Here is a 23,853-nt window from a genome sequence, read left to right as displayed (position 1 = left end):
ATTGAAGTCTGTACTCTGAAGAAAACAAAATACATGTATTTACTTACTTTCCAGAAAGCACCTTCACTAAAAATGGGCATTTATGCAAAATCTTCAACAATACCATTACAAATTAATGTGGATAGTCTGAGTATCTTTGATATAAAATTCCATTATTCAAATAGAGAGAAGAAAGGGATGGGTATAGATGAGTTGAATTTATCACGCCGAGTGACATATTGGTGAACAAAATACAGACAAATGAGGACAAATTAACTCAATTCACGAAGGAGGTTTAAATTTAACCCATGGTTTAAACCCTCATTTACATAACCCATGGTTTAAATAAGCGTGACACAGTCAGAGGTCCAATATTAGACGCATGCAAGGCAAGGTACGCTTAATTTGCGCTTATTTTAAACCACGGGTTATGTAAATGAGAGTTTAAACGTTGTTTGTGAATTCGGGCCTATATGTCTATATAATGAACAGATCAGCAACTTCTGCTATGATGATAACAAGATCCAAAACTGTAGAAAACACCAGCCACAGAGCTTTCTTAAAAGTTCACATAATATCAAATCAAAGAGCAAAACAATGTTTTTCTCAGGAAGGACAAATATAGTTACATGTAGTTAGTGTCTTTTAATTTCATTTTCATAAGATATTTTCATAATATACATTGCATTCATGTTACATATCCAACATTTTACATCTTTGTAATTTTTTAACATCAGTTCATAATTCAATCATTCTTAACAGATCTATACAGAATCTTCAAAGAGAGGCAGTTAATATATTTTTTCATGCATTATGTACAGTACCATTAATTCTCCATCAACCATTACATGGAACTCCCACTCCGTATTTTGTGTGAATATTGATGTGCATCCCCTCTTTCTTTTCTCTTCTTTTTTCTGTCTTTTCCCCCTTTTTACCAATATTTTGTTCCTCCATATTTGTATTATTATGTATCCTTTGAGGGTAGTCATACTATCAAGCTTTGCTTATTTTGTCAACCCTCCTGTTTGATGTTCTCGATTAGTTACACCCAGCCTTACCTTATTCCACATATATTCTTTTGTCATGTGTAAATTTGCAATATTTGTTTGTTATATATTTGTAAAAATGCAAAAGAAAAAGAAAATCAAACAGAAATAAATAAATCAAATCAAATCAAATCAAAATGACAAAAACAGTTGACTATCCATAAGAAATGAAAAAATGATACTTTGAAATAATTTAAAATTGATTTAGTTGATGATAGGAAGGTTTTCTGATATTATCACATTCATTGGGTTGTAGAAAATACATGCAACAATAATTACAGTGTATAAGGCAATTCATCTCATTTGCACACACGTGAACAGTATTTTTTTATCAATTATTAAATATGAAGAAAAAAAAATTAAATATTGAATAATAATATCTGTATTCATCATCCTTCTTGATGTATCAACCTGACCTTTTAAAGGGCCACTCTTACTCTAACCCAACTAACATATTCAAAACATGAACACACCTTATTATTATTCCAGTCCCTGTTTTTTCAGAAAATCTCTAAATTGACCTAAAAATGATAATAATCATTTTTCAGTTCTCACGCTTGCTGGGCTACACCCCTCGAAAAAAGGTAATGCGGTCACGTGGCTTGATGACACATTTGACATCATTGCGGGCATGTCCGATTTGATAATTTCATAATTAGGAATGACGAAATTGCTAGAAACGTACTGGGATTATCAAGTGTATATTATTTTTTGGATAAAAGCCTTTTTTTTTCTTCAACTTATCTCATAGTTTGCCTTTTTAAAGACATTTTAATGCCTAATTCATCTGCCTTTTCACCGGAGAGGCGCCTGCAGTGACGTCAAATGCGTCATCACCGAAACTGGGCTTTTTTCTGAGCATTCTTTTTTAGTCGTCATTTTTAAAGCTAGATTCCAGAATTATTGATGATTCTAAGACTAAATCTTGTCATGTTCGGAATCTCCGTCAAAAATTATTGTACATGTCTTTTTTTCATTTTTAGCCCGTTTTGGTTAGAGTGGCCCTTTAAGCCAATATACCTGTGGAAAACCTGTCAAATCATACCAGTCTTGATAGTGTGTTCATCTCTGCATTCTAAAATAACATACACCTGTAATACATGTATATACAAATGACAAGATGCCATGATGTTTAAAATACTATGTTCATAAACAGAGACTCCCCCACAGCTGTTATACAGTATGCCATCAAACAGAGACTCCCCCACAGCTGTTATACAGTATGCCATCACACTAATGGTAAAGGCACTGCAAAAAGTTATCACAGTATAATTAAGCAATAGACCTGGAATCACATCATCATAAAATACCATATTTATTAATTGCCATTGCATGATTGAGGCAAAGTACAGCTCCTCTTGGCTTTATATTTTACGAAAATAAAATGTATATGTTATTGACTGTTACATATTTATGCAGTAATGGTGGTGATGAAGATAGTGGTGGCAATGATGATGATGATGTTGGTGGCATGATGATGATGATGATGGCAATTATGATGCTGATAACGGTAATGAAGTTGATGCCGGTAGTAATGATGACATTATTGATGACAATGATGATGGGTTGATGTTGATGATGATGATGATAATGACAAAAGTGAATTGGTGATGATGGTAATGAAGATGACGATAACAATGATGAATATAATGATGGTATCCACTATAATGACTATCATAATGCAGAAGATAGGACAAAATAGATCTCAAAGATTAAGAATATTTACAGAATATCATGAAAATACAAAACAAATTTAGTAGCTTTCCCTGAATTTGTTTTCTTCAAACATCACTTGTAAGAAAGGGATTGTTGCTGTTCCTGTGCTGCAGTATAAACTACACATAGAAGAAAGTGTCAAAACATTGAAAGCACAAAGAATTTCCCCCAACTTGTCATTAAATACCTCTCACATATGTACTCTATAGAATACTAAACCTGACGTGCAGATGAGTGGCAAGTGGCCATGAACAGAAAAGGATTAGCATTACAAAGGCCTCTTATTGTCCTCACTTACCTGTGTATTATAAAGTACACAAAATGTGAGGCAATTATGTTTATGTCATTTTGCTATGGCAGTTTATAAAGCGATACTGAAGTGATGAATATTGGCTCAGGCTATTTTGAACCTTTAAAAAAACTGTGGGCGGGGGGGGGGGCTAAAGATCTTGGCCACCGAAACTCTGATCGATTCCAAATTTCAAATGGTGATAGAAGTCCATGAGATCTACAATATTGCATAGTTAAAATATTTTTTATATTATTGAATATGCTAATTAGATCTATTTAATTATGCACAAATTGTATTTTGTATTTTTCTTAATATATAGTGATTCTTAAGAAACAAAACTGTTCACGGTACAATAAACATGCTAAGATTATATTTACACAAAAAAAGATTTTTAAAAGAGTATAATGAATAATTATGATGTCATATTATATCATGAACACATGCTTTGGTGATGATTTTATGTGAAATCATGAAAGACATTTTACTTCCTTCAGCAACAGTGCGAGTTTATTTGTCTTAATCATGAAAATTAATTCAGTTTTACCTTTTTCTTTGTTTTTCTTTGTATTATTCTTTATACATTGTATTGTTTTATGCAAATGAGAATGCACTAAGTTTTATTCACCATGCCAAATGGGAATACGAACAGTACATGTGCACAAATGGGAATAAAACTGTAACATTAAAGGTGCATCTAAAAACTCTGTATGTTATGAGAATTTAAAAAAAAAAAAAAAATTTCAGTGACACATGATTGCAAAATGTTACATAACACCCGGACTGTCGACCAGGGGGCGTGAATTTGATATCAAAAGATGCACAAGACTATAAGGATAAAAGTCATGAACTGGCACTGTAAAATATTTTAGCATTAGGAAGGAATCGCCAAAATAGAGGAGGGGGGAGGGGGCTTAATCAGCTCCCCAGTCTTTTTAGGGTTAATGCACAGTGCCATCTCATGGTTAATTTGCTAATAGTGCATAACCCAATACCTAATACCCAATACTAGATGCAAGAACCAAGAGGCCAGTTACGGGACATGCATGGTGCTGAAGCTGACTCAAGATGGCACTAGAGGAGATCTACTAGCAGAGCCATCTATACACAGAGTTTGGCCAACTTGGTTTCACTGGGTCACAACATGGCGTATATGGCGTATATTCTTATGTATATTCTTATGTTCTGTGCTTGCCCAACAAAGCAGTAGTCGCCATATTGTGTCCAACTTGAACCGGGTTGGCCAAACTCTGTGTATAGATGGCTCTGCACCAGTACAGGCTTATGAGAAAGAATCTGGTTACCCCCTTATTGACTGATGGAGAGAGTTCGACGGCTTATCTCCTGTCTCAGCATCTTCTTCTCCTGCTTCAAGCGATGGAAGACAGTCTTGTTCTCCTGGGCGCGTCTTGACATGTTGGCTAGCACATCCTCCATGCAGCCAAATGGAATGGACTTGTACGTCAGATATCCAGCTTGTCCTGAAAAAGGGAGACGGATCGAGGCATACTGTTACTCGCATTCTTTTTCATAAGTCTTGTGCGCAATAAGCTAGTTCACGGTTGCAGTCTGAGCATGAGCAGGTAATTGCAGAACAAATTGTGAAATACACAGAGACAAAATACTGGATACGTGCTCATGAAAGTTATGTTATCATTATTCATTCATGCACAAGCAGTGTACTCCATGATACACTGGTGGAAGTATTCTTTGAAAAGGGGAAACAAAGGCCATTTATGTAGCACTTCCATCGCTGTAGGAGTGATCATTTCAAAATGAACAAAGTAGGACCTATTCATGTTTTGAAGAACTGTGGATATTCGGGGTCATTGGAGCCATGTGCTAACCGTGAACTGGTCCATTGCAATAAAAGCCACTTCAGGTATTGACAGATAATTTTTCACCACGCAAATCCCTGTAATACCCTTTATATCCAGGGCTCCCTCTTATAAAGAGTTGATCTTAATCGCGACTTGTTTATGATTGATATCATTCGATCATCGCTTTTATGTACATAAGAGACGGAGGACTGCAAACTTGCGATGGATGGAGGACTTGTGATTGATTTGGATCAATCGCAACTCTTTAGAATACAGGGCCTTGAATCGATGCAGATATCTGATATACTTCAAAGGCAGAAAGTTTGATTTATCTAATTGAGAAGATGACTCATAGTTAAATGAAATTGTAATTAGCTTACCTAGCCCATACGAAACATGGTCGCACATTCCCATCAGCTGACCGAAGACAACACTGCCCTCTCTTGGTGGCAAGCCCAGTTCCCACATCCTAAAATGGTTGGAGAGAATTGAATAATGGTTTTGAAATGGTTATTTTAAGAGTTATCTTAAGTATCAAGAATAAAGGTTTTTAATAGAATATAGGTGGCATGCAATTATCTCCCTTTATCTCTCTCCGTCCTCTCCCTTTCTCTCTTTCTCTCCCTCTTTTTCACAATGCACATAACTATCAATGTTCTTCAAATCTATCTCCTCATCTTTTCAAATGATTTAAAGCTCTCATTTCTTTTCCCTATATATTGCCAAAAATTGTTCATACCTTTTCATTGCCTTGCTCACTGACTCTATGTTGTGGGTTGCGATGATCAAATTAACGCTGTTGCTGCTACGCTGATGGACAAGATCCAAAAGATGTGCCACCACTGTGTCATACATGTTGTTGGTATCTTCATAGGTATCATTCACAGGGTCTAGGGATCAGTAATGTACAAATTATGAATTGTGACTTTATTAGTGTACAACCGATCATTTCTAAAACATACTCTTCCCTTTCCTATCCACTCCCTTTCCCTCGCCCTCTCCTCCCCTCCCCCCCCCCCCCCCCTGCCTCTCCTCTTTCTCCTCTTTCTCCTCCTCCTCCTCTTCCTCCACATTGCCATTACTGTTATTATAAATTACTTCAACACCAAAGTTTTAATCATTATCACTAGACCCTTTTCATTTTCATTGACATAAGCATATTCATCCTCCTCTTCTTTTTCTTGTCCTTCTTCTCTTCCTCCTCCTCTTCTTTTCTTGTCCTTCTTCTTCTTCATTAACATAAACATCTTTATCATTACCACCACAACTAAATTTCCCATCATCCCTATTATCAACCAACCCTCCCTGCTACTAACCTGGCACACCTTCTAACCTAGCAGTATCACTTTCCTGTGCCATGTACGCACCCCTCACCACCTTCAAGTTCACCTTCTCCCCCTCCTCCTATTTTTCCTCCTCCTCCTCCTTCTCCCCCTTCTCCTCGTCCTCTTCTTTTTCTTCTTGTCCTTCTTCATTTACACAACTATCTTTATCACCACTATGATCGTATCACCAACATTACCACCACCACTAAACGTCTATGTCATGTTTATCAGAGCATCCTACATATTCATCCTTCCTCCTCCTCCTCCTCCTCCTCCTCCTCCCCCTCCCCCTCCCCCTCCCCCTCCCCCCCCCCCCCCCCCCCCCTCCTCCTCCTCCTCCTCCTCCTCCTCCTCCTCCTTTTCATCATCCGATAATTACCACCATCACTAAATTTCCCATCATCCCTATTACCAACCATCCCTCCCTGCTACTGACCTGGCAGGCCTTCTAATCTAGCAGTCTCCCTTTCCTGTGCCATGTACGCCCCCCTCACCACCTTCACTCCAAACTGAAACCCCTCCGCATCTGCCACGGCTACACCCCTCTTCAAGTTCACCAGAGCATCCTACATTTTAAAGAGAAAGTGTATCAAATACATTAAAGCCCATGCATCTGTACTAGTTTGGCCAGGGGGGGGGGTGGATTAGACCTCCTTGTAAGGTCACTGACAGGTGGTTATATATCTTATCAAATCAGCTCTCAATTAACTTAAGAAAAAGAGGATCATGGGGGACCAACAGGCACCGATTAGGCATTGTTTGATATATAGAGGGCGCAAGTATAGCTATAAGTAGTGCAGTGGGGCTTAAAGTTTTTCAGGGTAGGAATCAGTGGCTACATTGATCACATTTTCTTTTGTAATTTTTTGTTTACATGAAGTACTATAATCAAGCAGAACAAACATAGACAAAAGCTATGTTGAAAATATAAAACTGCTAAATTGTATAGGGAAACAGTGATTTCCAACATATTTTGAGAACAATTTACAATGTTTTGAGTGCGTGACAACGTCATAGTAGCTTACCTTCAGATAGCACTGGTATGTGTTCCATACCAGAGGCTCCTTGCTGTTGTATTTCTTCATTATAGCAAGTGTGATGAGGGACATCGCTTGATTGACAGACACATACTCAGCATCCACTAGAGTCTTGATCCCATTTTGTATTGCTCTCTACCAACAATTAAAAAAAATCAAAAAACTGAAGCTTAAAGGTAATACAAAGTTTTGGTATGGGGTCATGAATTTGGTTCAAATGAACATATTGGAAGCATATGCAATCCTACAATATTCAGTGATCTTTGTCACCGTTGAAATCGAGTTTAAAGTTACGAAATTGTGAATAATAAACTCTTTATGTTGTATAGCTCCTTCTCAAGGTTAAGATAATAAGCTATAAAACAATGTTTCTTGACTTTTTTTTATTAGCAATTCCCGTTGGAAATTATATATCACAACTACATATTCTGAGATTTTCCTGGTCGCAGCTACCATTGTACTGCCGCAGGCGCTATTTGAAATTTAATAAAAATTTACTGGGAGCACCGGTAAATTTTTATATTAAATTTTTCTCGAAAGCAGAAGTGTTTTAGGGGCTAAATTTTCTAGTGCTTATAATACATCCACAGGGGCATCCAAATATATAAAAATTGTACAGAATCACTATCCACCCAATTTTCAAATTTTCCCAAAACTTTGTATTACCTTTAATTGATTCAATTTGGTTTAATTTGTCAAGTACAAATAAATTTAAAATACAGAACGTAGACTAAACAGTCAAGACCAAGCTGTTTTGTCCGACACGTTTCCAAATTAATAACCACAACAGAGATTTCAGTATATCTGCACGATGTTTGTATCAAGCATATAGCCCTACTACAGCTTGAATCACACATCAAATGATATAGTTTTAGTTATCATTATTTTCTATTCTATGTTCACACATCCATCATACCAGTCAATACTACTTGGTGACATATTTTTCATTTATTTTCATTTATTTTCCACATTAAAAATCAGAAAAATATACAAGGTAAGAAAATACATTGCACAGATTTGACACATATTTAGCAAATGAAAAATAGATACATGAAACATAAAGAATGAGGAAAATCGACATCGGTTAACAAACATCAAACGTTTAAAACATTAAAAAAGTAAATAATGTAAACGGGGCTAGGAAAAGCGAAGCTTATCGAGTCTAGCCCCGGTAGCAATGAAGGCGAACTCCACCCTTCAAATGTCTGGAGATTATAATATTGACCTGATGAAAAACATTATTGTGAATTTGAAACATAATAATTATATTTTTTTATAACATATAGGACATACCTTGGACTTGCGCGTAACAGCCAAAAAGGGACATACATGTAAACAACAAGATTATACTCACAAAAAACCATAATTTGCAACAGGGTCAATCAAATATCAAATCAAGAAATGTACTGGAAAATAGTTAGGGTTAGGTTATATTGTTGGGTCTACGTACATGTAGTATTGAAAGTAGGAAATTAACGCAAATCACTTGTCGCACAAGCGTGGGTCAAATTGCACGGAAGCGTTTAAAGAGAAGATTGAGTTCTGGGAAGAGGTGAAAAATAATTTGCGAGCATTATCATTGTATTATAGGGAGTGGAAGAGGTTTTTTTTTTTAAGGGTGGGGGGGGGGGGTATGCTTACCTGAACAACAGTATCAATTCTCTTAAGAGCATGCTTGAGATGGGTTAACTCCATGTCTGTCAGCTCTGGAATATCCTTTAACAAAAAAATAAATAAAACAATTAATATGAAACCCATGAATACTTGTAGCACATAATCTACAACCATGCGCCTCTCCCAAAACCGTTAAAAGTGCATACGGACTGTATTTGCAGTGATATCGCACAATGAAAATACTTTATGATTATTATCATAACTTTCATCATTATTGTTATTATTATTAATATCATTATTATTATTATTATTATTATTATTATTATTATTATTATTATTATTATTATTATTATCATTATTATTATTATTATCATTATCATCATTATCATCAAAAATGTATATGACAGTGAGATAAACCTATAGGCATGTATGCTTCTTTCGCAGTTTGATGACATCATAATTTAAATTGATTGTTTGTTGTTGTTGTTGTTTTTCTGTGGAGGGGGTAATTATCAATACTGCAGTGTCACATATAAGTTGAATGACTATATTCAATAGTAAATCAAATACCAATTGACAAAACTTTAACATAGAGAAGACTTAAAATTCAACGGCATACCATTAAGTCGCCATCCAGTCCATTCATCAAATTGGCAACACAAACAGGGTTGTCCGTCAAGAAGTTATTATCCATCGTTGCAAGAATGTCCGAGAGTCTGGCCTATATAGTTGGGATGCAAAAGAATTAGGCATCACATTAAACATATCTTCAGTTCCAAATATAGACCTGTCTATATAGGCCTTATACTTATATACCGTATAAATGTAGGCTACATACGATCAGTGGCGTAGATCCTTACTTAAATCTTAATACCTGTTGTTCCGGGGGGGGGGGGGGGGGGGTTATGAATGAAAATGTGATAATCAAGTAACAAGAGATATCAAGGCTCAAATTTGTATTGCAGAATTTTATTTGAGGAGTTTATATTTTTTCATTGAATTACAATATATCATCCTTTTCTCATTAGTGAACAAAATTGAACTTGTTTACAAACTTTTATAGTCTTTGCTATTTAAGAAAATGACCTTTAATCATTCCACATACAAGTACCTGATTTACAACACATAATATATCAATTAACCCCATAATCTTGATCTTGATTTCTATCGTTCTACACATACGTTTTAGCAAACATGCTATGCAAATAAACCTGAACAGAATCCATGAACCTTTGTGATATAATAGGTTTATATTATGTTCCCGGCGGCCATGGCAGCTATAGCCCCGTTTGCCCGAAACGTAGTGTGCCGTGGGATTTTTGCATTTTTTCTCTGCCCTATTCAAGATTAGTTTATAGGTCTTGCAATTTTTTTTTTATTACTGTCACGATTTGTTGCATTCACCCCATTTTACTACGGCCTACTACTTAACAAACAGCCAAGGAAAATATATATCGCTAGTCTGCTAGAAAGTTTACTGATGATATCAAGGTAGGAAGGAAACAAAGTTATTCCTTTAAGGAAGTACAATGAAATACAATTGTTTTGACAGTTCCATGCTAACACCCCTATACAAGAAGCTAAATCTAACGAATTTTCTAGAGCTGTACACTGTATTCTTTTCTCCTGTTATTCTGCAGTAGTTGTTTTAGCCTGTATATTATATCATATTCACACCTTTTGCAGATAGTGAACTCATTCTGATATACATGTAGTTGATTCTCAGATAGAAGTAGTTGCAGAAGAAGACAAAGTGTTGATTATACTGATCATTTTAGATCAAGTAAAGTGATATATAGAAGTAATATATGTTTAAATAATTGAAATGTCTCCTAAGAAGCCTTACATTTATAAAAGTTGTTGTTCTATGGCGGACTAATGAATATTAATAAGTCAGAAGAGCTTGTGTATTTGTTTCTAGTTCATCGTGACTGTACCATTGACCAGTGATGGCCTGGTGTTAGAGTCGCTGCCCGGCAAACAGTAGTTGCAGGTTCCAAGATTTTATCTGACTTGTTTTTCAATTACAGATCGATCAATTAATCTTATTTAATAATAATAATAATACTCAGTTTATATATATAGCGCTTATTACAATCACTAAGTGCTTTCAAACTTGGAGATTATTACCTGGCTTTAGCTGTGCTGCCATTACGGCTCTCTAGCATTTCAAAGGATTAATTCCTGTCAGGTACCCATTTACATCACCTGGGTTGAGTGTGGCAATTGTAGATCAATGTCTTGCCAAAGGACATTAGTGCCATGGTGGGACTTGAACCGCGGACCTTGTGATCCACAGTCCGGTGACATATCCACTCGTCCACGACACCGGAAGTAATGTGTTCCCCTTTCGAGGTACATGAAGGAGAAGTGTCAAGATTAAAGCTGTGACTCACCAGAAGATCAGCCTTGATATAAGATGTTATTCTGAGTTGAGAAAGGATTGGCTGATTAGGCCGGGCCACTTCAGTTTGCATGTCAAGGCACAGTAGCATAGTTTCTACGTTCCTCTCATACTTTTCCTCATTTATGCTGAAAGAAAGAGATAATCATATAAATTAAGGACTTTCAAGATTATTTAATGATGCTATAATTGTTTGAAGGAAAGTCCAACCTTTACAGACAACTCAGTTCTCTAAAAGCAAGCAGGAAAATCAGAGAAGCAGACTGGCAAAAGTTTAAATGAAATCTGAAAACAAGAAAGTTATGATTTTGTTTTCAAAGTTGTAATCACTATACGTATATGGGCTCTTCAAATTGGCTTAATCAGTATTTTCAGTCTGCAGTAGTGGTGGACAACTTTCCTAATGTTCCAACACACAAAATTACTAAAATGTCATTTTCCAAAATCGATATGTTTCATGAGGGTCTTTTTCTTTTTAGAGGACCTATAATAACTATCCGTTTGTCAGACACTTTGTCAATCTGTCAGTCAATCACATCATAGGTCAATCTGTCGGTCAGTTGGCGATCAGACAATAAGTCAACCTGTCAGTCGATCACATAGTCCATTGCTATCCATAATATATTCTGAGTAGTGCCCAAAGGGAGGAGGCAGTTAGGAGAAAAACATATATTAATTATATTTGTGTACAAAGTATGACAAAGGAGAGAGTTGGTCATGACTATACATCACCATCCACTGATGATCAAATTACCAATTTGAGATTTGCATTGATATAAACTTAGTGATCTTATATTTCAAACATTGATAACCAGCGCTCAAAATACACGGGGGCGATGGGCGATTCGCCCTCGTGAGCTCCATAATCGCCCCCGTCAGGTTGCTCACGGGGGCGATTGCAAAAGTAAAAATCGCCCCCGTGGAATTATAAAATAAAGTTTGTTTTTTTCTGGTATAACTTTAAAGGGAAAGTCCACCCCCAAAATAAGTTTGTTTCGATAGAGGCAGAATAATAAGAAAATCAGGTGAGTAAAAGTTTGAGCAAATTCTGAATGAAAATAAGAAAGTTATGAATTATTGAAGTTGTGATCAATCAAATACAAATTGGCAACTCTGTGACTTATTATACGAGCTCTCCTTCATTTGCTTTGTGCATAATATTCCATAAAATCATGTTTTCTTCGTTATTGATGACGGAATATATATTTGTTCCTTGCAGGGGGAGTATAGAAACATATTTGCAATTATTATATTTAGGGTGCATGTATGGTTGAAATTTTTCTTGAGGGAAAATGAAAATTTTAGATTTTTTTAGTACTGAGCAAATGGAAGTTGAGCTCGCATGATACGTCATAGAGTTGCCAATTTGTGTTTGATTGATCACAACTTCAAAAATCCTAACTTCCTTATTTTTAATCGGAATTTGCTCAAACTTTCACCGACTTGTTTCTCTCATTTTTCTACTCCTATTAAAACTAACTTAATTTCAGGGTGGACTTCCCCTTTAACACAATAGTGAGTATCAATTTTCAAACCTTGAACCAATGAAATGGAACTTAGATGGCCCTATCTCTACCAGTAAATCAATATTGAGAAGAAGAAGAAGAAGATCAAAGATGTTGCAGGGGCAGATCTAAGCGGTTTAGGGGGTTTACCCCCCCCCCCCCCCACCCTCCCCCTTGGGCTACCAAGTAAAATGTGATGTGCATAGAAAAATGCTATCATTGTGTCCAGACCTACACAGTATTAGTACATGTCAGTAGATGCCAGGCAAAAACATCTCTAACGGGGGTTCAAAATAGCACCAAAAAATCGCCTCGCCGCTTTGCGGCTCGTGGACGATGCTCCGCATGTTAGTAGATGCCAAGAAAACATCACTTACGGGGGTTCTAAATAGCAACAACAAAAATCGCCTCGCCACTACGCGGTTCGTGGACGATGCTCCACATCGTATTTGGGTTACCCCCCCCCCCCCACCCTTAGCAAAAAGCTAGATCCGCCCCTGTGTTTTGGAAGGATATGGTAAAGACTAAAAGTAAAGAAAGAATTTAAATAAGGTTGCTCCGAATAATGAGGAGGAAATTATGTGCAGAACGGGAAGAAATGGAGAGAATGTCATCATGGGGAGAAAAGTCGATAACAGCTATGTAACAAGTAAATTTCTAAGAGGGAAAATGCCGACTTAAATTAATAATAATGATGAAATACCGAGGAATTTAAAAGTTTTGTGGGTACCAATTCAATAAAAATTTGTATTAAAATAAGAGCCCCCGTCGGCACTAAAAGAGCCCCCGTGGACAAAAAATTAATTTGAGCCCTGTTGATAACTCACTTATTATTGTCGGACCGTTTTAACTTTATTAGCAGAATGAAGACCATCAAGTTTAGAATGTGTTGATGACTGTGTATGTGATCAAACTATTGACTGTCTAACTTTATCTTCTAAAGTCTGAACTGATTGATGGATGGATTAACTGAACGATTAAACTATATATATCACTCTCTATTAGGGGGCAGACTTCCTGATCATCTAAACTGAATATATGTATAAATGCACGTCTGGTTGAATGAGTAAATAACTGATTAACTGACTATCTGACTGAATAGATAATAAAAGTCTGACAGAATTGGTGACCGATTGACCATTTAACTTACTCTAAGTGTGAATGACAGATTAATTGACTGATCAATATAGACTGATCCGCAGAAAACAGACAGAATGAATGACTGAATGACTGAATAACCAACTGTCAGACAGACTGACAAACCGACCGACAGTTTGACCTAGTATGTGATTTACTGATAGGTTGACTTATTTTCTGACAAACTAACCGACAGATTGACCCAGGCGCGGATCCACGGGCCGATTCTACAGGCCCGCCCCCCCCCCCTTGCCCCCGTAAACCTGTTTAAAAAATGGGATAGGCCTAGTAACGTAAATGTTACCTTTTTAAAACAAAAGCGCCCCCCCCCCCCCAACAAAACAAAAAAATGTTTAAATAAATAAATACAAAAATAAAATCCCCCCGCTCATTCGCCGGCTGGCTGATTCGCCGCTAAACATTTTCTCAAGATTTGGCCCCAAATTTTCAAAACTGGTCTTTACCTTTAAGAAATTATAAAGATCAGTTGTATTATGCGTATATACATATGAATACAGAACAAAATGTTGATTATCATACTGTCAGTTTGGAATACCTCTATAAGAATACCCCATCTTACTTTGCTGATACCACATTGTTTTAGCTGGTATCAGTATTAGTATGAGCCAATATAAAGTTATTATTCTTTATTCAGTTCAGTATATTAAATGCTTTTCCTCAAATATAGTTTCGCTATTTTGTTAGGGTTGAGACGCTAAGAAATGGTTTCATTACACAAACCCTGAACCGTTGCATAATGATGGTGGTTCTCTCTCTCTCTCTCTCTCTCTCTCTATTTATATTTATCATGCATTATCAACTACATGTACATAGAAAGCAGCAACAGAAAACTTAGGGTTATCTGGCATAGGTGAAAGTGAGAGTTAAAAAGAAAGTCAGGTAAAATTGGCGCTTCATCTCCCCCCCCCCCCCCCACCAAAAAAGAAAAAAGAAAAGATATATGTATGTGCTCTTACCCCCCCCCCCCTCCCCCCCCCCCTCCCCCCCCCCCCCCACCCTGACTGACTGACTGACAATTTGACAGATCAACCAACTTTAAGTACTGCTTAACGGCTATGTAGTTCATCAAACTGACTAACTGTTTAACTGAGAGACATACTGATAGACCTTTATTCAAGACTTTATGGATCTGTGATTAAGTGTGAAACTAGAGTATGTGCCTTCAGACTAGTCTGCAAGCACAAACCCTGGTCAGTCGTAAAAGTGAGTCTGCACTATAAGACTACCATAGGCCATGTACTGTAGCTGCTCCTGATTGACACAACCAGTAGGTAGCTGGGCTAGACTTCTCTCAAGGCACAATGATTTTTTGATTAAGTGTCAAATTAGGGTCTGTGCCTGCAGACTACCTTCAGACTTCCTTTCCTGCTTCTATACACCGTCAATCAGTTTGTGATTCTGTAAAATACCCAACAAACTTTAATGATTATGCAGTACCGGCCTTGACCTTTTGTTTGCTTTCAGCAGGAAAACAATGAAAAACAGACAACTATGCAGGAAATTTCAGTTGTAGCGGCCTCCACATAAGTGCAGTCTATGGGGCTCAGCTAGTGTTCACACAATGTATGCTACATGTACATGTACTTATCATGAAATTGTGGGACCTTTGCTTTGTATGAGACTCCAATAAAGAATAATTTTGCCAACATGCTGTTTTTTTGGTCTTGATTACCTTGGTTATTTCAAAGCAAATGGGGGATAAATCACATAAGCCAAAATATTATCACTTTTGACAGATAGAAAAGTTAATGAATCCAGGAATTGTTGTATATTTTGTATCTGAAGGTATTTTGTTTGTTTTTTCTTCTGTTTTCATTATATTTTGTTGTTTAGTTTGACTTTGTTTTTATTTCAATAGCACAAAAGGAAGTTATATAGATCTAGAACCAATCAACAAAAATCTTTTCTCTAGCACTCTCTCTCTCTCTGTTTCGGGTTCCATATTTTGCCATTTTGCCATTCGTAAATGATATTCATCATCAAATGATTATTAGACCCTATAGATGGTAGACAAAATGTGCATTAGCCAAACTGGAAATTAGACTAACTGGTTATTGGACTAAATGAACAATAGACCAAATGGGTAGTAGTCTAATTGGAGATTAGACCATATGGAAATTAAACCAAGTGACTATTAGTAGGGAGGTCAATCAAGCAGTGAGAATTAACCAAAGTGGCCATATTAGACCAAATGATAAGTAGACAAAATGATAAGACGGGCTGGGTGTAGACCAAACAGCAATTCACTACAACACCAATAGAGTGGTGAAATATGACGTCATCAAAAATCTATTTTGGGAAGTTCTCAATTTTTTCTTCATTTTCCGAAAGACCATCTAAATAATGTCCAAATGTTGAAAACTAATTGAATTTATATGTTAAAGGGAGTGGGTAGTCAGGTTCCATGTGCAGAAAGCTATAATTCGCTGACACCAGACTTGGTGGAAATACCATTAATGGGAGTACAAATCTGCACACAGCAAACCCGTTGGCCCGTCAAGAATTACCCCCTAGTCTCTCGGAGCATGCTCGGAGATTATTCGGGTGAAGGAAAAGCAAAGCATTACATAAGGTATAATGGTCATAAAACTCAAGGCTAACCCTGGTGATTGACAACACCTGTTATTTGGGTAAACACCCGAACGGTGTCGAATTCCCCATGAGAGCTGACTTCTATGTGACTTTAAGTATTGGCTGAGATATGACCATCTGAATAAATAGATTTCCTTCATTCAGATGGTCATATCTCAGCCAGTCAATTGGTTTTCAACATTGGGACATTATTTTTTATGCTCTTTCGGAAAATGAAGAAAAAAAATTGAGAAATTCCAAAAATAGATTTCTATGATGTCACAGCTTCGGTACTCATATATATTTTGTCTGTTTTGGGTTATCAATAAAATAATTAATACCAACAACAACAAAACAGCCATATACTCACGCATCTGGGCTATCTCCCACTTTCTCTTCAGCAGTTGTGGCCAGCATAGGTGCGATGTCAGCAGCGTTGAACTTGTTTGCTACCTGCCGGACCGACTGCGGACTTGCCGCAAATTGGCCGTAAAAGGATGCCCTCATGAGGGCTGTGAAGAGAGTCTCACCCATCACCCGAAGGCCAAGGGTCATCAGCTGTGGCCGGGCAGAACAAAATTCAATTCAATTCAGCATTTATTTAATTCCATAATAAAAACAGTAACATCAACACACATTAAATATCAAAGAAATACTATACATAATTATTATATTTTGGTTGGAGTTATTAAAATAGTAAAACATTGACAGTAACGAATTAGGAATTTGGTTGCTGTATAAAAACCCTGTATAACAAGGGAAACGCTCTCGGCGGTCTCGCCTGCATTACGCAATTCGATATAATGAGAAACTGAGGTTGGAACATTATGCATATAGGCAGGGTGGCCCATTAGCAGCCCCCCAAAATGAAATCCTCTGAATATAATCACATTTTGAAGTGAATATTGCCTAAGAATCATCAGAAGAATTATTTACTATTAAATGTACCACGATCGATAACTTGAATGAAATATATGAACAAATTAATTAAAAAAATTATTAATTCTCATATTAAGTTGTGAAAACATAATCCAAATCTACTGACCTTTGACCTTGTGACCTGGAATTTGTGTCATATGATTTGTGATACTTGATAACCCCTGGGTACAAGTTTCATGGAAATTGAACAATCAATTTTGAAAATATGCTAAAAAATTCAAAATCTTGATGTTGATGCCACAACAAAGTCTAAGTTTGTTGACCTAAAATGACCTTTGACCTTAACTTAGCGACCTGAAATACTACTCACATGATTGGGGATACTTGATAACCCTATAGTCCAAGTTTCATTGACTAAGAACTTAAACTTTCAAAATTATATCAAAAATTCAAAAACTTAACCTTAGGTTAAGTTTTTGATGATGATGCCACAACATAGTCCAAGTCTGTTGACCTGAAATGACCTTTGACCTTGACTTTGTGACCTGAAATTCTACTCACATGATTGGGGATACTTGATAACCCTATAGTCCAAGTTTCATTGACTAGGACTTATACTTTCAAAATTATATCAAAAATTCAAAAACTTAACCTTAGGTTAAGTTTTTGATGTTGATGCCGCTGCCACCGTCTCCGTCGTCGTCGCCGCCGCCGTCACCGGAAAAGCGGCGCCTATGTCTCGCTTTTTTGCTACGCAGGCGAGACAAAAATGACAAACTAGAATTGTGCCATTGCATGGTAAAAGAAAAGCTGTTACACTCTTTGAAAGATACATGTACCTCAGTCATGTTAGTTTAATAGTTGTTAATTCTGTGTTTCAATTCAAAAACTTAATAACTTTAATTTTCATTAGATTTTCCTGAAACCATGTTTATACAATTTTTATTGAAAAGATTTGCTGATTTTATGAATCTGCTGATGTGTCTACAGGTACATTATGAAGTGATTAAAAATTATTTTGTCTGATGAATGTAGGTGCAATCTACACTCAAAATTGTATTCATTTTACATGGGCACGAGCTAACATTTTCAGCTCGATTGCCATGGCTACCAGTCACTCCTGACAGTGACAGCTTGGCCTAGACTTTTGGGCGGAACTATCTGAAAATAAGACACAAATAATCAACAGTTGATTAACTACTTTCAAATTTGGGTCCTAGAAAATTTAAACCTACCACTAACAATGCTGGACCATATAAGACTTAAAAACCTACAGACTGCAGTACAATACAGTGCAGTAAATTTTCATTTTACTTTTTCCCCTTTCACGAAGCTCATTTTGGGAGATAACATAAACATTAAACAAAGACAATCTTTGGTCTAATGTTAGATTGAACTAAAATGTAAAATTTGGGCTCTAACGAATATGGCCTTGTAAAATCTCCATTCTAGGCTGCGTTTACGTCTAGGTTAGGCCAACTGTCGGCTGGTTATCTAAGTAAGATGTAGACCTCTAGGCTTGATTTTAGGAAAGGGACTAAATTGGCTATAGACTTTAACTACTTAGGGCTTTCTTAGGCCATGACATGGCAAGTACAACTTGATGCAAGTACATTTATGAGATAGCAATGCAAGAAAGTGTATGTTTGTTCTTGACCTTTTATTTTTGTTTCAGGCTGATGTTTTTCTTCAGTAAATTGAATGAAGGCAAATTCCCTGATAACTGAGACAAATTCAGAGAGACGAAGGAGAACTACTGAGCTGCTGAATTTCTGACAGGTAGGCTGTACGAATAATTAGTTGTTTGTATGCCCAGGTACTTCAAGGATGGCATTTGTTCATTCACATTTTTCCATCAATACTTTCAAGTAATTGATTATGCACTCCACTTTTACCACAAAGTACATGCAAGACCTTTTTAATGTTTAACAGAAATAGGTTTCAATGTGCTTCCTTTCATTCTTTTCTCTTTTCATTCGACAGACGTACTTGCAAGGACTATGAAGTTCTACTAAGCCTCTTCAATGAACCAGACTACATCTGCTGTAACTGTGACTGCATGGGGATCAAAACCTTTGTATTATAATCCTCATAACATGATGATAACAAACAAGCAACCATTGATAACAAGCCTGATATGTCCTTGTTGTGTGTGTGAACCACAAAGCAACCATCACTCATAAGGATGTTTTTATGTACATCCGATGTTCATTGTTTCACTGGATAAATTGTGATTTTGAATCATTTAAGAAATCATGTTTTATAATGTGTTTTATAATATAGTGCAAGTCATGATATAACAGATTCCCTCAGTGCAAAAGAAACACTGCTCAAAAGTAGACTATGCTTTGTTTTTAAAAAATGGGGAAAAAAATGTAACAAATACATAACATTTAATTCTATTAGTTTCAAGTAGCAGATTATGAGGCTATTGGAGCTTTAATATTTGACCTTCAATTTTATAATCGTATTCATCATGAATTACAATCTTTTCTGTTTTAAGAAAAATAAATAAACTGAACATAATTGTTGATATGTTATATACAATATTCCGTTCATATCTTTTGATTTTAAGTGTGCATACTGTTGGGTTAATTGAATTATACATGGAAAAAGTCTTGATATAGAACAGTGAGAGAACAGAGAGCGAGCAAGAAAGAGAGATAGAGTAAAAGAGAAAGGGAACCAAATGAGAAAGAACAATTTAATGGTGAGAGAAATAAACAATGATGTGAGATAGTGTGTGTGAGAGAAAGAGAGAGAGAAAGAGAGATGGAGATAGGGAGAAAGAGTTGGGGGGTACAGTGCCCCTGTTTTCAAATGCCTCTTTTCAGCTCTGATAAGTGCCCCTTTAATTTTGACACGCGCCCCTTTTCCTTTGACAAGTTTCCATTTTCCTTTGCAACAAGTGCCCCTTCACCTCTGATAATTGCCCTATTTAAATATGAGAGGTGCCCCTATTAACAAAATTATCGGTGCCACTTTTCTTTCAACAAATGCACATTTCCTTTATTATAAGTGCCTCTTTTTCATTCTCATAAGTGCCCCTTTTAAAATATGTTCAATGCCCTTTTTCAGGTGCGATATGTGACCCTTTTCACCTCTGATAATTTCCCTTTTAACAATGATACAATTCCAGCAAGTGCCCTTTTTGTTGGTGCTGCCCCCCGCTTTGGAAGTCGCTCCGCCGCCCCTGGACATCATATTGCTCAAGTTGTTGAGGTGATTCATCCTCTCCACACTGCGCACATCCATTGTCTTAGTCCAGTGTCTTAGTGCATTGTGACGTCGCAGCTTCGGTACTGAGCATGTGCAGAAACCGTAACTATGGTGAATAATCCATGGACTAAGTTAGGCCAGGTTTAAACCATGGATCAGTTAGGCCACCTTTCGAGAAATGAAAATGACTTGGGTCAGCGGCCTAAGTTAAGCCTGGCCTAACTAAACCACAGACTAAGTTAGGCCAGGTTTAACTTAGGCCGCTTTCGAGAATACCACCCAATGGGCTTAATTAACTGGTAATTCATAACTTCATTCCAGCACAGTGAGTGGAGTATTGGACCATTTGATACCAGCTGATTCCAGTTGGAAACCAGTAGATGCATGATTACCAGTTGCTTTACTATTTGGATGTCAGGTTGAGCACTGTACAACCTTAGCATTCGCTTCCAGAGAAGCTCCCTAAATGAGATCAAAGTTTAGAGTAGTGTTGATACAGGGAAACCTGTCTCACACATGACATCCCATTTTCAGGGATATATCTTGCATGGTATTTTACACCCTATGAGAGAATTTGTTCTTCCTAGACTGGCTTTTTCGTTTTATCATGTATTTCCATGGGAGTTTAAAATCCTGTTTAGTTTCAGACCCATGGCTCAAATTTCCTGCCATTTCTATGTAGTAGTAGTAGTAATAGTGGTGGATATTTTCATCTGACTGCTAAGAAAGCATAAATGCTTGTTAGTTAGTAAGCAACCAGAGGACCGATGGCTTAGGTCCTCTCCGAGTGAGTATTCTTAAAAGTTGTATAGTGTATACCCTTTTTTCCAGATTTTCAGTTTTTATGCCCTTAACATGTTAAACAAGCATTACATGCCTGATGATGAAAAAACAACACTTTTCACATCTTTTCATATACAAGGATATATTGAATTGAATTGAATTGAATTGAATTAAATTGGCCTCAATGAGACATACAGACACCCCCCCCCCCCCCCCCCACCCCCTCTCCAACACCAGCAGGTCTTTAGAGTTTAGACTTTACCTTGAAACTGTTATCAACCAAAAAGTTGAAGCTACACATTTGAAGCACCACAAAGCTCCTTCCCAGCTCCAGGGTTGCTTTCTGCTTGAAGATGATTTCTGCTTTGCTAAAGTCGATTACAGGAGGCGACTTTCCATCAGCCCCCTGGACCAGTAGACCTTTCTTGTGAAGTAGGTCATCCTCTGCGAATGCATTCACAGTACGGCCACTGCTGTTATGGCGCTGAGCTAGAGTTGAAACCGGAAGGCAACCGTGACGACATCTTCGTTCACATGCAAAAGTGTCTTTTTGGTGATGAAAAAATCTTCGTGCATGACGTACTGCCCTAGCTCTAATCATCCTCGCCTGAAACATGACAGTTCTTCTTGTACAATTTAGAAATATTCATGGAACAAACGTTCACAGCGCAGTAATCCGTATATTTGGTTTAACTTCGCCAACTATTACCTGTACATGTAAATATACTAACGTAGCTAGTGAGCTGCGGTTGAGCGTGTTGTTGTTTTGAAAAGTTGTCTCAGTATTCAGGCCTGAATTCAATTTTCTAATATGATTTGCTACCAGCTACTCGAACTGGTAGTCAGCTCCCCCCCCCCCCCCCCCCCCCCCACTCAGTGTTATTTAGGGTACGCGTATGCTCATGGGTGTCGATCCTTACCTAATACCTCTCCATCAGGGGGGGATGAATGAATAGATCACCCCCCCCCCCCCCCTGATGAATAGGTATCAGTTACGGATCGACACCCATGCGTATGCTCGTTCCCTCTTTTTTAAAGCTCATCTGCCATAGTTTACAGGAGGGATTAGACTGCCCTGCAAGGTCACTGGACAGATGGTTATCTCATCAACTCAGCTCTCAGTTAAAATAAGAAAAAGGAGGATCATGGGGGACCAATGGTCACCGATTAGGCATGTTTTGTTATAAAGAGGGCGCAAGTAGCTACAAGTAGTGCAGTGGGCCTTTAAAGCACCCCCTATCTGAGGACTGCCAACATTTCCAACCCCCCCCCCCTTTCGCGGGCTTTTCGCGGGCTTTTCCTGCCTTGGAGACCCCCCTAAATACGGAAAAATGCTCAATATGTACCCCCCCCCCCCCCCCATAAATTCGGAATAATTTCTCAGGAGTCCAAAGAGACGAGAGAAAAAAAAGAAAAACACCCCCTTTTTAAAGAAATCTCTGGGTGAAAAGTCAAATACACCCCTTTTTTTTTTTACAATTCTCGGGCCGGACTTTGTCGCACGAAAAGTACCCCTTTACCGGACATTTTGGTAACACGCAAGCGGTCATTCCGACCCCGGAGTGGGGGGGGGGGGGTCAGCTTCTCAGCGATAAGTCATTTTAGACAGGTTTTAGACAAGGGTAAGAAGCAAAGAATATATATATCCCTCCTTCAATACCAACTTTGGTGAAATATTATTCCTTCCCATGTGGACTAGGACTATGGAATGAGACTAAGAATAATAATAATAATAATAATATTTAATTTTTATATAGCGCTTAATACAAATGTCTCTAAGCGCTTTACAAATATATACTATTACCCCGGTCATTGGATTCAGTGCTTGCCCGCAAACACTGTGTGCACAATCTCCACTGGGGTGTGTCAAGGGTATGGACCTTGTTCCTTTCACGAAAATCGTGTGATTTACCGACCTCCCATTGTTCAACGTGTATATTGTAAAGAAAATGCGTTTCACTGAGATTGATTGATTGTTTGATTTTATTCGCCAAGCCTCCAACATACAACAATCAATATATAAAAGAATAACAGATCAAAATTAAGTCAGCTTGAACCAAGCGCGTAGCCAGGATTTCATTTTAGGGGGGGGGCGGTAGTGAGCACGCTAAGCGTGCGAATCACTTAAAGAGCGCGCGAAGCGCGCTCCCTAGGGGGGGTGGGTGCAGGGAGGGGGGAGTTTCCCCCCCTCCCGCGCAAAGCGCGGAAGCTTTGAAAGAAGACGATTCGTTGTACCTTTCTCGACTCATAATCCTTGTCTGAATTCAGTGTCAGATTAATGCCCTGTTTGGCAATATCTGGCTGATAGAAGCTGTTCTGTTTACTATAGATATGTTGGTTAGGAATTCACACAACAATAATTACACAAATTCAATGCATTATGTAGATATTTAAATCTTGAAAGTATGATTTATTAATCACATTTCTTCATCTATTCTTCTTCACTCACTGTATTCAGAATGAGTATTACATATATCTGATATAAAGTTGAAATGCCAATATGAT

The 23,853-nt window shown here is 37.4% G+C and overlaps 1 protein-coding gene across 1 annotated transcript; it reads right to left on the bottom strand.

Annotated features, from left to right (window-relative positions):
- Positions 1 to 1,771: 1,771 nt before the first annotated feature.
- Positions 1,772 to 22,134, bottom strand: LOC576696 (hydroxyproline dehydrogenase). Its single transcript, XM_030992348.1, has 10 exons — positions 21,611 to 22,134; positions 16,838 to 17,025; positions 11,226 to 11,361; positions 9,449 to 9,550; positions 8,857 to 8,931; positions 7,204 to 7,350; positions 6,615 to 6,744; positions 5,593 to 5,743; positions 5,234 to 5,322; positions 1,772 to 4,514 (listed from the first exon to the last, which is right to left on the bottom strand). The coding sequence occupies exons 1-10, from the start codon at positions 21,962 to 21,964 to the stop codon at positions 4,342 to 4,344; spliced, it is 1,545 nt and encodes a 514-aa protein (XP_030848208.1). The 5' UTR covers positions 21,965 to 22,134; the 3' UTR covers positions 1,772 to 4,341.
- Positions 22,135 to 23,853: the final 1,719 nt, after the last annotated feature.

The sequence above is a fragment of the Strongylocentrotus purpuratus genome, unplaced genomic scaffold, assembly GCF_000002235.5.
Source record: "Strongylocentrotus purpuratus isolate Spur 01 unplaced genomic scaffold, Spur_5.0 spur5_scaffold_2, whole genome shotgun sequence".
In the NCBI taxonomy this organism is placed as follows: domain Eukaryota; kingdom Metazoa; phylum Echinodermata; class Echinoidea; order Camarodonta; family Strongylocentrotidae; genus Strongylocentrotus; species Strongylocentrotus purpuratus.
Note: the sequence above shows the minus strand (reverse complement) of the source record. Positions and strands in the feature narration are given on the sequence as shown.